At 38.2% G+C, this 16,467-nt stretch overlaps 1 protein-coding gene across 4 annotated transcripts in view; it reads right to left on the reverse strand.

The window, feature by feature from the left end:
* SCN7A (sodium voltage-gated channel alpha subunit 7) overlaps window positions 1–15,264 on the reverse strand; it is a 77,904-nt gene extending 62,640 nt beyond the window's left edge. For 2 of the 4 annotated variants that reach the window (XM_041722778.1, XM_041722775.1), the window contains exon 1: window positions 14,943–15,264. Coding sequence is in view for 1 of the 4 variants with exons in the window: in XM_041722775.1 (XP_041578709.1) it covers window positions 14,943–14,952 (10 nt within the window). In the remaining 3 variants the exon portion in view is untranslated. Of the gene's footprint in view, window positions 1–11,212; window positions 11,370–14,712; window positions 14,845–14,942 lie in introns of those variants that run through there. The other 2 variants (XM_041722776.1, XM_041722777.1) reach the window with 2 other exon arrangements.
* Between the last annotated feature and the right edge of the window lie 1,203 nt (window positions 15,265–16,467).

A 16,467-nucleotide genomic window follows, 5' to 3' on the forward strand; every position in this document is an offset into this window, starting at 1 on the left:
AGAAGCCATCTCTAGTAATGATTTTGATGTTGAATGAAACTATTCTGAGTTGTTGACTAGGTGAATGAATGGACAGTGGGTATTCTCTTCCATGGTATGACAAAGAAAGGCAAGTATTTATCAAATGGACCTGGCTTGCATCCGACTTTTAGATAGCTGAGCGCAGACTTTAAATTATTCATCATTACATCATAATTCAGTGAAAGCATTTCTGTGGGGAATTCATAAAATATGGTCAGGCACTATGCTTTCCAGTGAGTGATCTTAATATAATGCTAAAGCCTGAAAAATATAGAAAGATTAACCTGTCCATTAGAATGCCTTTCTAAAAAGCTGAATAGGTAAAGTAAGCTTTTGGCAAAAATTGTATCAAAATCAGCCCAGATTTGGATCCTAACAAGTTCCAGTTGTACTGGTATCTTATATTGTTGGTTAAAGTGCAAGTCAATTTTCTTGGACATCAGTTGAAAGTAGTACAGCAGCATCAGTATAGAAAAAAGAGATGCATTCTTTTGAAAAATATTCTCTTTAAAGCAAATTTCAAACATTTGAACATAAGCCAATATTTACTATAATAATAATGGTAATTCTAATTATAGTTACAATGACTGAGTGACTACCATTTGAGAGGCAATGAACTAGATGTTTCTAATTCTATGATCTCATATTCTCATGTATCGTTGTGGTCATCATTCTACCAGTGAGAAAACAGAGACAGATGAATTTCATGATTTCTCCATCACTCTATAGCTCGTTAGATGGTGGAGGGAGATGTTAACCCAGGTGTGTCTAATCTAAATTTGGGTATCTCTAAACTATAGGAGCTATAAATTTTCAGACAAGTGTAAACAATTGATATATCAGTATGTCTACCTTAGAAATATCCAAAAAACAATGGGCTTACTGGAGTAACTTGTTTCACTCAGTAATTGACAGGTTGATGTCATGTGGGATTGTTTAGAAACTTTTTTTGTAAATGTTGTCAATGTCAAATATTTTGGAAAATTTTGTAAAACTGAAGGTGAGCTAGCATAGTAGACATTAATTTGGAGGGGAGGAGGTGCTGCCTAGTGAGCATGGTGATCTTCTACATAGATTTAGAAAATTTTGAATTGTATGAATCATGGTGAGAGACCTCTTGCAACAGAAGTGGAAAGGACCAGATAATACAATGACTTTTTCAGGGTCTCGCAGATTTAATGAGTGACAACATGATCTTGCAAAGACAATCAAATGCATCCTCTCAAGCTTTCTAATTTTGATTATTGACATAAAATAAGAGAGGCAGTGGAGAATCACTTTTTTTGCAAGAGAGGTAGACGCTTCAGCAGAAACTCTGAGCCATTTTGGGAGTGACAGTAACAACAGAGCCAGTAGCAGTAACCAGTGCTATATTTTTGGTGGTCTGAGCAGAGGTATTATGATGCTTACTAGACTGGTTCTGCCGTATGATGTTGGCTGTGATCTCAGCTATGACTTAGTGCACTCTACCTATAATCCCTTCCTCTATTTTCTTTTGTAGATACCCATATTTAGGATTACTGGGTATTGAGTTTTAATCTATAACATGATTTTATTTTCCTCAGATTGATTTTGTTACTATCATTAAGCATAATTTGAAGTATATTAGTATAATATAGAATCTACATAAAACCTAAATAGTTTGTTACAAATAAGAATGGGAAAAATAGAGGTTATTAAATAACTGATACAAGGAAATTTATGGAAAATGCTTTTCCACTCAACTCTGGGAAATGAACTAGGGGTGGTGGAAGGGGAGGTGGGCGGGGGGTAGAGGTGACTGGGTGATGGGCACTGAGGTAGGCACTTGATGGGATGAGCACTGGGTGTTATTGTATATGTTGGCAAACCAAACACCAATAAAAAAAGATTTATAATAAAAAAAAGAAAATGCTTTCCCCCCATTATTTTCATAATTAGGATGAGTATTATCTTTCTTTTAGTCATTTTAAATCAAATTTAGAACTTACTTTCCATAAAGCTTTTGGAGCATGAAAGAGCATGCAAATGAATTTGGTTTGTGCATTTTGAAGTTCAGGCATTCTCTGTCTTCTGGTTGTGCTGATGGTGTGGGTTTTGTGTAGTTTGTTTTTCTTTTTGTACTGTATTATTTGTGGAGCATATATATGGAGGTTCAGAATCGGGCAGTTTCCATTATACTTCTTACAGCCAAACAAAACTTAGATGGTTCAGTGATTTAAATGAAAAATAATTTTTTAAACAGTCTCAACTATGAAACTTAAAAAAGAAAACTTAAGTGAACATATTTATAATAATTTAAAATGGAAGTCCTAATTTAATGAAGCAAAGTGCTGGTAGGATTTGAGGAAATAAGCACTCTAATAAACTTTTGGGTAGTGTTAATAGCAGAACTTTTCTAGAAGAAGATCTGGCACTAATTATCCAAATTAATATGTGTATACCTTACCCTAGCAATTTGAATAGAAATTTACTTCACTGATATACCTCAAACCAATTTCTTTTTTAAAAAAAATATTTTATTTATTTATTCATGAGAGACACACACACACACAGAGGCAGAGACACAGGCAGAGGGAGAAGCAGGCTCCATGCTTGAGCCTGACGTGGGACTTGATCCCAGGTCTCCAGGATCACCCCTGGGCTGAAGGCAACACTAAACCACTGAGCCACTGGGGCTGCCCCCAATTTCTATGCACACATATATCTGGACTGTCATATCATATAAAGAACATGGACTATGGAAGAAGTACCAGATTAGATTAGGGACAGAAGAGGTAATGTTTTGAATTTGGGGGGTTTGAGGTATCCAAAATAAAAAATTCAGAGATAAGTTGGAAATTTGGACCTGGAGCTTAACAAGATAATTAGACTATATGTGTCTATATATTTTATTTATGTGCATAAATATATGTGTATATATTAGTATACATATACATGTACATACCAAATATGATTATATAGTTATATAGATAAATAAATAGTTGAAATCAAAAGAGTACAAGAGATTATGTATACTTGCAAATGTAAAATTCTTTACAGAATGATATTAAGGACAGCCCACTGAAAAGCATCTATTATTTAACATTTGCGATTTTTAAAAAAAGTTTGAAAACAAGTGATTTTATGTATCACTGAGTATTTTAAATCACATGGGTAAAAAAAAAATAAGAGACATCGTAGTTAAAATATTGAAAGCCCTTAAAGAAAAGTGACATGTATTAGGAAACAATAAGATGATTACTTGCTTCTCATCACAAAAACACAGAAACCGGAGGATGGTGTAATAATGTTTTTAAAGTGTTGAAACAACAAAGAAAAGATAAATCTAGAATTCCACATGAAGCAAAAGTATCTTTCAAGAATGAAGACAAAGATATTTTTAGATGTTTAAGATGGAAATCTAGATCTGTAAGAAGAAATGAAGAGCAAGAGAATTTGTAAATATGTGGGAAATAAAGCATAATTACCTAAACCAGGAGACAGCCCAGTTGTCCATCAAGAGAATAGACAGAAAAATAAAAACTATGGCATATTATATAATAGAACACAATCAAGCAACAAAAACAAATGAAGTACTGATAGATCAAAATGACTAAGACCCAAAATATTACGCTGAGTGAAAGAAACCTTCTGGCAAATATCAAAACTACACAATCCACTTTATATGGAGTGGTAGAACAGACAAAACTAATCTCTACATATGGAACAGAAATCAAGTGTGAAGGATGCTGGAACTTTCTGGGGTGAGAACATTCAAAGCCTATTAGGACTTAAGAGCACAAGGGTATACACATCTGTGAACACTCACCAAAGGATACATTAAAGTTTGTGTTTTACTTTGTTTTACCTTTAAAAAGCCCATGAACAGAACACTCGGGCATCTCAGTTGGATAAGCAAGCATCTGACTCTTGATCTCAGTTCAGGTCCTGATCTCAGAGTCGTAAGATCGAGCCCCACATAGGGTTCTGCACTGGACATGGAGCCTGCTTAAGATTCTCTCTGTCTTCATCTCTCTGTGTACCCCACAAAATAAATAAATAAGAAAAATAAGAAAATAAAAAACCTATAAACAAATACTGAATTCCAGTTAAATATATGAATTATGAAGTGTTTATGGTGAGGTCTGCTGGTGTTTGCAACTTATTTTGAAAGGCAATATGGAAATATGAAGAATGGATAAATGGTTTGAGGAATGCATTGATAGATAAATGACAAACTAAATATTATAGGATGACTATTGAAGACTCTAGGTTCTGACTATAGGGTGTTCATTACACAGTTCTGTTGCTTTTTCTGTTTGAAATTATTTTATAATAAAAATTTGGAAAAAAAAGTTTGGTTCTGGAGCTAGATTACCTGGATTCAAATCTGAGGCTTTAGCATTTTCTAACTATGACCTTGAGCAAAGTACTTAATCTTTCCATTCCTCATTTTCCTCAACCAAATGTGAATAGGAAGGGCTTACCTCTGTGAAGAGGAATGTGAGCATTGAAAGAGTTAATAAATATAAAGCACCTAGAACAGTGCCTGATAGTCGCTATACAACAAATACTAGTATTACTATTTTCAATCCTTTAAAACATGGTATTTTTATGTTTAATCATCTTTTTAATTGAAATTACGATATTATTTCATGGAATTTAGAAAAAGAATAATTTTAATTTAATTTTTTTTCTTTAAGACTTATTTATTTATTTTAGGGGGACAGGGCAGAGAGAGTCTCAAGTAGACTCCGTGCTGAACACAGAGCGTGATGCGGGGCTCCATCTCACGCACAAGCCTAAGATCATTTCCTGAATCTAAATCAAGAGTGGGCTGCTTAACTGACTGTGCCACCCAGGCACCCCTTATTTAATTTCTTACTGATAAATCAAAATAATAATAATATTCAACTACAATGATCACAATACATCCTTTTCAAAAAAGATTTTATTTATTTGAGAGAAAAAGAGCGCACGCGCGCGCGTGAGAGAGAGAGAGAGAGAGAATGAATGGGGGGGGGAGTGGAGATACAGACACCCTGTGGAGCAGGGAGCCTGACAGGGGACTGGATCCCAGGACCCTGGGATCATGACCTGAGCCAAAGGCAGATACTTAAACAACTGAGACACCCAGGCAATATTATGACATCCTTAAATAATTTTTAAAATTCAAAGAGTTCTGCTTTTTACATTTTCTTTTGCTTTATTTATTTATATCTCTTCTATCATCAGACTTCTACATTTTTTCCTGCTGCTTACAAGTTCCTTGCTTCTATATGCTTCCTCTTCTAATAATTGCCTCCAGCTTATTAAGTATAAACACCATTATAATAGGCGTTAGAGACGGCAGTCAAGCTCTCCAATGGGGGGAAAAAGTCAACCAAATTTTAAAAGTTCTGGCTTTTCATAAAACTTCTCCCCTCTCCCTATCCCTGACATCATTATTTTATTATTCTGAGATATAGCTGGAAAGCTTGTGATTATGAAGGCTGACCCTTGGATAACCAAGGTAGAGCATACATGTCTTTAGATTCCCATATTCCAGTCAGCTTTAGAAGAAGCTGACGGTATTTCTTTCTTTTATAAGCATAATCTAAAATATGACACAATCATTATCCAATGGTTTAATGTTCCAAGGGTATAACTCTTTCTACGAAGGTGTACTGTTGGAAGGCAGCTGGTTGGATCGACTTACCATGTGACAAAAAATAGCCATCTCCAAGCTCTAGTCTCCAAAACTGGTTCAGGCTTCACTCTGTTTATTGCACAACTCATTTATATTTCTGGATTCTTTGTGTGTTTGCATCTCTTCCCTCCAGTTGGTTATCATTTTCTTTATTCCAACTATTTGTCTTGTCCCTGGTTCTGTTTACTCTTTCCTGACTTAAATGACTTTTGATTTATGGCTCTGATCTTTACATTATCTTTGTGTTCTGCCCAGAGTTTAGTCAGTTTAGGCTAAGGCTCCTCAATATGTGTATCTGACTAGCACTGACCTACTTTGGGTCCCAGTTCTGGGCTTTTGGTGGCTTCAGATTTTATGATTGTTCACTTCTATCCTTCCTTAGATCCCTTGTCCTAACGCCCCTCAGACCCCTTGGAGTACCTTATTGGAATGTGTTATATTGAAGAGAAGTATGTTCTTATTTCTATTTATAATTTCAGATATATTTAAAAATTAAGCTTTGATTTTTCTTTAAAAGATATTTCTTACATTTTGATATGTCATACAGGGCCATAAGTTTAACCACGGTGTTTGCTCTTAACAATTTATTTAGCAATCATTTGTAGAACATATACTTATTAAGTGCCAAGCACTGTGCCAGACAGAAACACTGGAGATAGTAATAAAATATAGTCACTGAATTTAAGGACAATGGGAGACAGACATGTAAATAAATAGGAACCAAGTCATCTTGGTCATCTCTGAAAACTAAGCATCAAGAGCAACAAGGACTGAAATTAAAAATCATCTCCAACATGTCAAAATTTCCAATAATCTCAGAACAATTAATGTCTCTCTTCTTAGGGAGGAGCAGTCTAAGATATTAAGCTTCAGAATGACACAGTCAATACACACAATAGAATTAGGAGTTCATAACCAGGGTCAGATAACAAAGTCTCTCTATTTGCAGCTGACTGCAAATTTTGGAAGAACAATGAACAGAAGGAAAACGTAGTGGCAGTTGAAACACCAGGAATGGATGCAGTTGACTGGGAATAGGATCTCAGTGAGGGTCTCTTGCCTCACTAGTGAATGTCACTATATATGACAGTAAAAAAGACAGTAGAAAGTGAGGTTGCCAGGAACACAAAAATAAAGTTGATTCTGCCTTAAATATTCCTACTTGAATCTTCTAAGACAACAAAGGTTTTGATCCCTACCAGTCAGTCTGGGAAAGGGGTCTAACCCAACATTCTAAACCACCCAATGTCCCAAAATTCTCCAGCTGTTCTCAAAACTTCTACTGCTTTGTGAAATTGGCCCCTAGAATTTCTGAATTATCCCTTGTTTCTCAAACAAAATAAGCAAGTTGTAAAGGAGCCAGAATCTTCCTAGAATTGTATTCATAGTGAACCCAATCTGTCAGATCCTTGACCAAAAATTTCTGACCAGAGGCCATGTTAGGGCTCAATAATTGAGAGAAAAATGCCCTTTGTTACTACCCAGAGGAATGCAAAGGGCTCTGTCATGCAACCAGATTCTATAACTTGCTTTCAATCCTGAAGTACTTGATGCAACCTGCTCCTTTGATATGCAAGACCTGACCCGATTTCTGTTTAAAAAATCCAAAACTGGCACTCTCCCTGGAGCTTTCGGGGACATTCACAACTCGCTGACCTCCATGAACATCCTCTTCATATGCAGTTAAACTGCTACATTTCCTTGAACCTTCATTGTTGCTCACCTTTTGAGCAGACTAAGCTCAGAGATCCACAAACTATGCCCAAATCTGTGACCAGATGTAAGAGTTAAAACCAGTTGTCATGTAAGGCCAACTATAAACCTCTAGCAGCTAATTTGGCACTGGGTTATCTTGTGATGAGCACAAGACCTTAGACAATGTATGAAACCCTAGGCAGCTGACTAGATGTGATGGCATCAAATCTGCAGTTCATGACTCCTGGGGCCTCTGAGAGGACAGAGAAGGTGAGAGGATGGTGGTACTGTGAGTTGTATGGAAAGAAAATCCTCTTAATGCAGCTGATTTGAATTATACCAGCCCTTGACTGTATATTAGAAATCTCCTGGTGCTAATATTGAAAATCTAGGAAGCAGCCCAACCCAGACAGACAATTTCAGAACATCTTAGCCCTTGGGCCCCTTGAGATAAAACTAATGCAGCTTGCCAGATAGAAAGATTCTTTTGGCTAATAGCCAAGTTTCATCCACTCACCTTTATAAAGCAGGCAGAGGCATCATTAAATTTTGGGAGATTGTTTTTTTCTTGACTGAGCTCTTAACTATAAGAGATGAAGCTACACTTGAATTGCTGAAGGGAATACCCATTTTAGAACATAACTTCTCCAGAATATGCACATGTTTTTCACCTTTTTGGGTACCTTTTCCCCCATCTCTAAAATAGTCCTCATTCTCTAGGTGCCTATTTGGAAATGGTCTTACCAGATGTTGCTATTTTGCCTCAGAGGTCCTGTGCAAAACAGCTCTAATGTTTGAAGTCAAAGAAATGCAACTGGGACATCCATCTTATCCTATTGCTTTGAGTTCCTCCCAAGATAACGAATCTTTTTCCTTCTTCTCTTCCTCTTGTTTCCAATACATCTTATCTCATATTTAAGTAGCATGGCCAAAAGTCACAATTTTGGGGGACAGTTTGGATTTATGCCTACTGTTGAGAACTAATTATTAATAGCATTCTTTTTCCTTTCAGAATCATCTTTAGTGGGATGATGAATGACAGCCATCAAAGCAGTGAGCCAATGCTCAGCCTCTTCAGCTGAGTTCCCAGGGAAGAGGCTATATGGGTAGCATTCTGTATTGGCAACTGCAGCTGTGTTTTCTTAGAGATAATAAAGGACAGGGAAGACAGGGAATGCCAGAAGTCAGTGTTTTTCCTCTCTCCTTGCCTCATTCTCTACTGCTTCCCTATCCCTTAGTTTGATTCCCTAAGTAGAGCCTGCCAGTAAGGCAGTCAGGCTGGGGAGACAGATTTTCCCACATGTAAGAGGTGACTGACCAGGATAGGCACAACTCCCTTAATTTTTTCCCACCTTAGGGAATGGGAACCACAACATCTAAATGATAACCTCTATGCTTTCTGCGAAGCTAGTGTCGAGCCTAAGATGAGCTAGAGTAGCTTTTCCAAAAGATTTATGAGATGTTCTACTGTATACCAGGTAGTATATATTTATTTATTCTTTTAATATATTTACTAAAAAGATTTAGAGTAGCTTACAAAGGCATAAGTCATATAGCAATATAATATAAATTAGGAAAAAAAGCAAAAATAAAAATCCTTACTCTGTGGATCCACAGAATAAGGATAATATCCCAAATGCCAATTTCACTCTGACATGGAACAGGAGATAAGGGTAAAAAGACTTCTCAATTTCCAAAGTATTTTCTTTCTATATCAGAAATGGACAATGCATCAAGCCTATTGCACCAATGACATTCAAATAACTCTGAAAAAAAGTAATGCTACTAATGACAAGGCTGGTAAATTAACTTGAGACTGGAAGGTATTGCATGCATAAGTGAAGGAGACACAGTTAATGTGATCATTAAACAGAATCTGTATTACTGAGAACGTGGGAAGCACAACAGCTTTAGTGATGTGACCAATTTATTTTTTAATTTTTATTTTTTAATTTTTTAAAAGATTTTATTTATTTATTCATGAGACACAGAGAGAGAGAGAAAGAGAGGGAGAGAGACAGAGACAGAGACAGAGACACAGGCAGAAGGAGAAGCAGGCTCCATGCAGGGAGCCCAATGTGGGACTTGATCCCAGGACTCCAGGATCACACCCTGAGCCGAAGGCAGATGCCCAACCACTGAGCCACCCAGGTGTCCTGAAGTGACCAATTTAGATTGACATTTTTGTTCATTTAGAGCACTTAAATGCACTTCATAGCACTTAAATGCTATATATTATAGCTTATGTTTCATCCCCTCTCACATTCTGTGATGATTCACAGCTCTTACCTTTTTTTTTCTCTAGGGTTTAGAACTAAAATGATATCAGAGGCAGTGATTTTTTTCTTATGGAGAATACCAAAATAATAGCATTGTCTCTTAGGAAGCAGAAAGCTATGAGGAAAGATGACTGAAGCTCATGAAATTCTGATAGATACGGATAAGATTAAAATAATCAATCATTTTTACTGTAAAGTTCTACAGGGCAAAATTGAAACTCTCCTCAATGGATGCAACCTTGATATGGAAGCAATGGACACCCTCATAGAGTTCAGCTAGGAGCAAAAATAAGCACATTCTTTTTTCCGTTTGGCATTAGTTTCTAAAATAAAGTTGCATGTACTCATTGGCCCAGCAATTAAGTTGTCTTATGAATATTCTTGTTGAAGTTTGAGAAATCATGTTTGCTAAGATGTTAATCACAACATACATTTAGTTTCAAAGACTAGAGACAATCAAGTAGTCCACCCTAAGGAACGATACCATAAATTTCAGTATGTTGCTATCATGGAACACTAGTAATAATAAAGAATAAGACAGATATATCTGTCTTTGGGAAAGATTCCCGAAATGAATTAGTGAAAAATTTAATGTTGAAATTGGCTTTCATTGTTCACCTTTGACTAAAGTATAAGAATTACATACATCATACTATATATGCTAGTGCATGCATAATGTTCCCCCTCTGGAAGGAAGTAAGCTGCTACATCTATGGAGAGGGGTTGATGAGGTGTCAGAGGATTTTGTCATCTTCTGGTTAATATTTCTATACTATTTGAACACAAATATATACAGACCCAAAGTCCAGAAATGGAGAGCCTTATACACTGAAGGCTCGGGAATAAAGCATAGGTTGACCAGAGTGGCACCAGTCCACCCGGAATTTTGTAGCTGTCTCTTCCTCTTGACTTGAACTGACTTGGTTTTCTGCTTTGGGATTATTTTTCCACTTGAGCTGCTTACTTCTTGTTAGTTTTGATGATCTGAGTTCTACTCTTTTACGTCTCCTGAGCATACAGTCTGTTTTGCCTGATTTAAATGACTTTTTTATCTGACCTGGATTCTTCCTGTAGCTCTGCTCTGCTCCCAGGTCAGTCTATTTTGGCTTTGATATACCCATTTAATTCTGGACTCAATTCTCTCTAAAAATGTCAGCTAAGTATTCCTAAAATATATCATTCTGAAAAGGAAATTTTTAAATAAGTAACTTTCTCAAAAACATATATATGCATTGCCATTTTGTTATGATTATATTCCCTAAGATTATTAATACTCGTCTGGATTCAAAAACTAGGAAAACAGCCTTGTCAATAAATGAGTACCACCAAAAATTAAAAAAAAAAAAGATCTCTTTTGAGAATCGAATTCCCCCCAAACCTAGTAAACTTGGATTCTAGTAATGGTTCATTAAAATAATCAGGAGCTGATGTCTTCACAAGTATCTTCTTGCCAGGGAGGAGGACAGGTCATACACATTCAGAGTGGTACAACCTATACTGAAGAGAAGAAATCTGGAGAAAAGTATCATGTTACAAAATCTTAGCATCTTGTCTCAAGTTCACTTACCAGAATTAGCCCAAGGAAAGCTCAGTGGACATTTGAAAGCCCTGAGTGGATGCAGGACAGTAAGTCATTGTGTCTCACCAGGGTAAGCCATAATGACTAGCAATGGAGGCAGGGAAGGCTTCCAGGAACATGAAGGAAAGCTGCCTCAGTTTTAAGGATGCCCACTTGAACTTCTCTGGCAACCTCATGGTTCACTTATTTCTATGGATACGGTAACAACTTCCAAGCTGCGCCTGTCCAGCCCACCAGAACAAGCATATTGGGTAAAGGCCAGAATCTTTACAGAACTAACTGTTCTTGTGACCCTAGTCAGTCAGACCTTTGACCAGAAGAAACTGGCCAGAGTCCATTTAAGAGCTCAGTAAGAAGGAATGAATTCTTGCCCCTAATTGAGTAATACAAAGGAAAGATTGTTATACATGTACCTTCTATACCCATCAGCAATCCTGAGACCTTTTGGCCTATGGTTTTAGACGCGATTATATCTATGGAATACAAAAAAAAAAAAAAAATCCCAAACTGGCATATTCACTGGAACCCTAGCGGTCTCTTAGAACTGGCTATTTGCCTCTGCTCCTGGTTACCCTGAAAGAGTTGGTCTACTTTTCCAGGATTGACTCCAATCCCAAAACTACACTAGCTTTTCAAATGTAGAACCAGACACATAGATATTCAACTCCTTCTAGAGTTGAAGAGCAACTTTGAAACATATTAGGGTGAGACTAGATATGGACCAGAACCAAGTTATAGCCTGCAATCAGGTGCTTGGACCCTGAAATCTCTGGGGGAACTTGGAGAATTAAAAACTGACAGATCAGTTGTCTCACTCTGGCATTTGAAGTAGAAAAGAAGAAATATTGCATTCAGTACCATATATTTAACCAGGTACTATGGTCCTCAAATCATCATCCTTTGGTTCTAGTTTAAAACCAAATGCTCTGCCCTAATCTCAGACTTCTAGAATTATAATTTGTCTGGCTGGGGTTCAGGGGGCTGGTGAGGGAGAGCTAGCTTCAGCATTTTGGTCAACTTTTGTTTGATGTTGATACAGTCAGTTTGGCACCTGCCTGTTGTGTGGTGTCCAGAGCTGACCACAGAGCAGTTATCCTCAGCTAGCAATAGGCTGAGTCAAGTCAGTCAGAAATACTGTGTCTATAATTGGGATACCTGTTTGCCAGAATTAGGGATCTCCCACTGGCATGGAGTGCAACTAGAATAAGCCTGATTTATAAATGAATGAACAAATATATGGAAATCATGATCTCAGTTGGGCCAAGAGATACATACACACCAGGTGAAAAACATCCCTATAAGCCCTTGGATGAAAATTTTCTCTTTAGCCTTAAAGGTTTCCTCCTTCAGCATTGCAGAAGGGATGACTTCCTTGCCTGGCCTTGATCAGCCCACCCTAATAGAAGAGAAAGGGGCCAACTCAGGAAGAAATGAGATCTGTACAAGTTCATATGACGGTGAGGGACTACATTGCTAATAGCTAGTAATGGGAGGGACTTATAGATACCCTCTCACAACTGATAAAACTGATACTGGTTAGTGAAAATAGTAGGACCAGAGTCCCAGAAATCAAGAACATCACTTTTACACTAACGCTTCCACAATAAGCTTTCAAGAGAATCTACGATGCTAGGTTTAGGGTTGTTAGTCAGTTTCTGGGCACCCCTGTTGTGGTACAGATCCTACCATAATGAGAACCTAGGGCTGAGGTCTATCAGGCTACTCCTTCCCTAAATAAGGTGTTGAGCAAAATACTGCTGTTTCATTCCCAGAGTGCTTTAAAGCTGTATTCATCCTACTGGGGCAAAATTCATGGGAATGTATATCAACTGCCCTACCAGAGCCTCTCCCACAGGAGGCTGTGAGACAGAATGCCCGGTTCTAAGGTGTTTGGCTCTACCTTCTGCTCTTTAGTGGAGGATGATAGGCAGCAACAGGTCCTGGGACCTGCATATGTCATCTGGGGTCTATACATCCCTTTTTTGGAGCCTACATCTAATTTCAGGTTTTTCTCCTATGGTTTTCAAACACATCAAGGGGGAAAGAAGGGGCTCACAGTACCTCTTCTGAGTCCAGGATTATAATAAATCCCAGAAGTTAAGAGTAGAATATTGTATGCCTAAACTTTTATTTCTCCTATATTAATTAATGAGCCAAATAAATTTACCAATATCTAATATACTTGCATCCCAAGGAAGTAAGACCACATACCAAAAATAAAATTTAGAGCTAAAAAGAGGAAGAGGATAGGGCATATTTTGAGAATATTCAAAATTATTTACATATGAATTGTTAACCATGGCACATAATTTTGTGAGGATGCAATCTCACAGGCTAGAATATTCTTTAAACTATACAGGTGGCAAGAGATCAGAACCTGGATTTGAATATTTTTTCCTTTAGTGCATTGTAGTGAGGTTGTCGAAGCCCCTTTCCTTTTTATATAGACATAAAATGAGAATAGGAAAGTGGATAAAAACACAAAACAATTCCTTATACAAGCAACAGTTACACGTGATATATTCACAACACCCTTCATGTAATCTGTTATTCAGTCCTCACCAGGATATGTAAGTTTTTGATGTGTCACTTACAAATTAGAAGAATAAAGCTTAATCTAACATGAAATAATTAATTTCATTTCTAAAAAATGAAAATTTATTTTTATCATTCTAAATCTCAATGTCTTCATTGGATTTTCAGCTCATTATTGATTAGCCTAGTAACTTCAACAAATTACCTACAGGCCTTATCTTCTTCACTTGTAAAACTAGTGGCTGGGTTGTAGAAACTTTAATTAGGGCTGGAAAATAGCAGGTATGATGCACAGGGCTCTGTTTATTATAGGGCCGAGATTCCTTCTATTTTGCTATAAACTACTCTCCTAAACAATAGCCAGGAAGAAAAGTATCCACAAAAATACTACCCATACTCATTACAAGAGAATTTTCTGACCAATATCCAAATTTGAGTCCATCATTTCCATTAATAAAGGGAGCACATCAGTGTGTCATTCTACATATTTTTTATCACTTGTCCTGCTTTGACCAATATCCTAAGTATTGGAGTCAACATATAACCAGAGTCACAATGAACACATCATCACTTCTAGAAGATAACTTCCAGAACGTATGCAGTTCACAGGCTAACCAAGATAACAATATAAACAAACCTGTTGATCCAAACAATACCAAAATGCCCAGCCGTTTAAACTGGGCACACCATTTCCCATCACATCTATGCCTCTGATTATTTTATTTTTTTAATCTATGCCTCTAATTTTATACTGTTGATTCACATATGAAAAGCATCAATCTTAAAATTACTAAGTAACTTAAGAGACAAGATTCCTTCAAAGTATATTCCATCTTGCTGTGTAAGCTTTTATTCCCTCTCTTCTATCATTGTGTCATGTAACTAGAAGTCGTTGCCATATAGGATTTCTAGAAATTTTTCACTAACAGAGCCTCTTGGCTTCAGAAGCTTACCTGGTGGGATGAGAAAACTGACCACAGACACAGCACACAGTAAACATCTGCAGACCAACGCTGCTTTCGAAGTAGCTCTCTTAATTCAGGTCCAGAATCTTAAATCTACTGCTAAAGACCCTAAGGGTGTGTATGGGGTGGGGCAGGCTGGGGGTGGGTGGGAAAGGCTGGCAGCAGATGGCGGCTATCACCATCCTGGGGCTGGGCACACAGCAAGAAGAGGCACTTACTTGCGACCATGTGACAGGTCTCCAACAGCACCTGGGGGAAGGAACCCTGAGAAGCACAACTCCCTGGAGCCCTTTTCTCCTCCTGGGCTTCTTTTTCTTCCCGGATCTCTCTGGCTTCCTGAGTTCTGGTTGCTTAGGAGGTGTTGCTAGGCTGGCGTCTGCCCTCACCAGCTGATGCTACAGGCCACGACGGCTCAGCGGTGAATGGGCCCCCACTGAATTCCCAGCTAGAAACCGGGTCTTTGGGGTGGCTGCCCAGCCACTGACCCGCAGACCCCTCCTGGCCAGATGCGCAGTGGAGCCGCGCCTGCCGCCTTGATGCTGTTTTTGTGTCCTCCCTCCTCCCTCCCATCCCCCAGCCACGCCACCCTCTCCCCCGCCCTCATCCCCAGGCCGGTGCGCGACTTCGCCTTCCAGACCGGGCGTGGGCGGGGTGATGGAGACGGAGCCTGCCTAGGCCTGAACTGCAGCTGCAGCGCGTCTCCTCCACAGCTGCCCCAGGAGGGCGGAGGCGAGAGGAGAGGGAGCGGAGAGTTCTTCGAGAGCTTGAAAAGATGGAGAGAAGTGGAAGGGGATGCAGCTAAGGGTTCTGGAAGGCTGGGAATAGGAGGGAGATAGGGGAGAGGAAGAGAGGAAGGCAGCAAACTCATGTCTTAACCTCTAGTCGCTTTCTCTACCCTCTTGCATAGCTGCCCCAGTAGAGCTTGTCAGGGGGCAATTGTCAGCCTGCAGTTTTCAGACCTGAACATCACTTAGGGATGGGGGGGCGGGGGTGGCCTGTTAAGGAAGGAATGGGCTGGAGCTACTACAACCTCATTCTAGATTTCTTTCCCACTCTGGTGATTTGAGGTACAAAGAGAAAAAATCATGCATATTTGGAAAAACTGGTGTGCAGCAATGAAGTTTGGGGGTGAAGGGAAGAGATGTTGGACCTTCTTTCCCAAAGGGAGTTTGGAAACTGTTACATCATAGAATGTTCACTTATAACTCTATCTTGTTTGCAAATGGTGATGTTTCTTTAAAAAAAAAAAGACAAAAACAAAAACTATTTCTACAACACACCAGGAAAAAAATAACAAAAATGAGGAAAAGGGAAAAGAAACCATGTATATTTATGAGAGGCTTTAAGTTTATATTCCAAAGTATGAAAAACAAGGGTAAAGTGGAACTAAACACACACTGGTTCTGTGCGTACCATGTCAGAAGACTGCATGTTTCATCCATGATTCACAGAAAAGGCCTTGTTACATGTATTTTGTTTGTTTAAATTAACACTTGTTATGAAAGATTTCGAACATATACAAAAATACAAAGAAAGTTTAATAAGCTCCAATGTACTCATCACTCTGCCTCAGGCACACTGCCTCAACTATTGTCAACACATAGCCAATCTAGTTTTATCTATGCTTGCCCTCACACCTTGGATTAGCTTAAAAGTAGTCCAGACAACATAATATTTTATCCAAAATTATATTAACATAAGTCTCTGCATAAGCACTTTAAAAATACAACCCCCTCCATACAA

Source organism: Vulpes lagopus, chromosome 11 (genome assembly GCF_018345385.1).
Source record: "Vulpes lagopus strain Blue_001 chromosome 11, ASM1834538v1, whole genome shotgun sequence".
Classification (NCBI taxonomy): Eukaryota; Metazoa; Chordata; class Mammalia; order Carnivora; family Canidae; genus Vulpes; species Vulpes lagopus.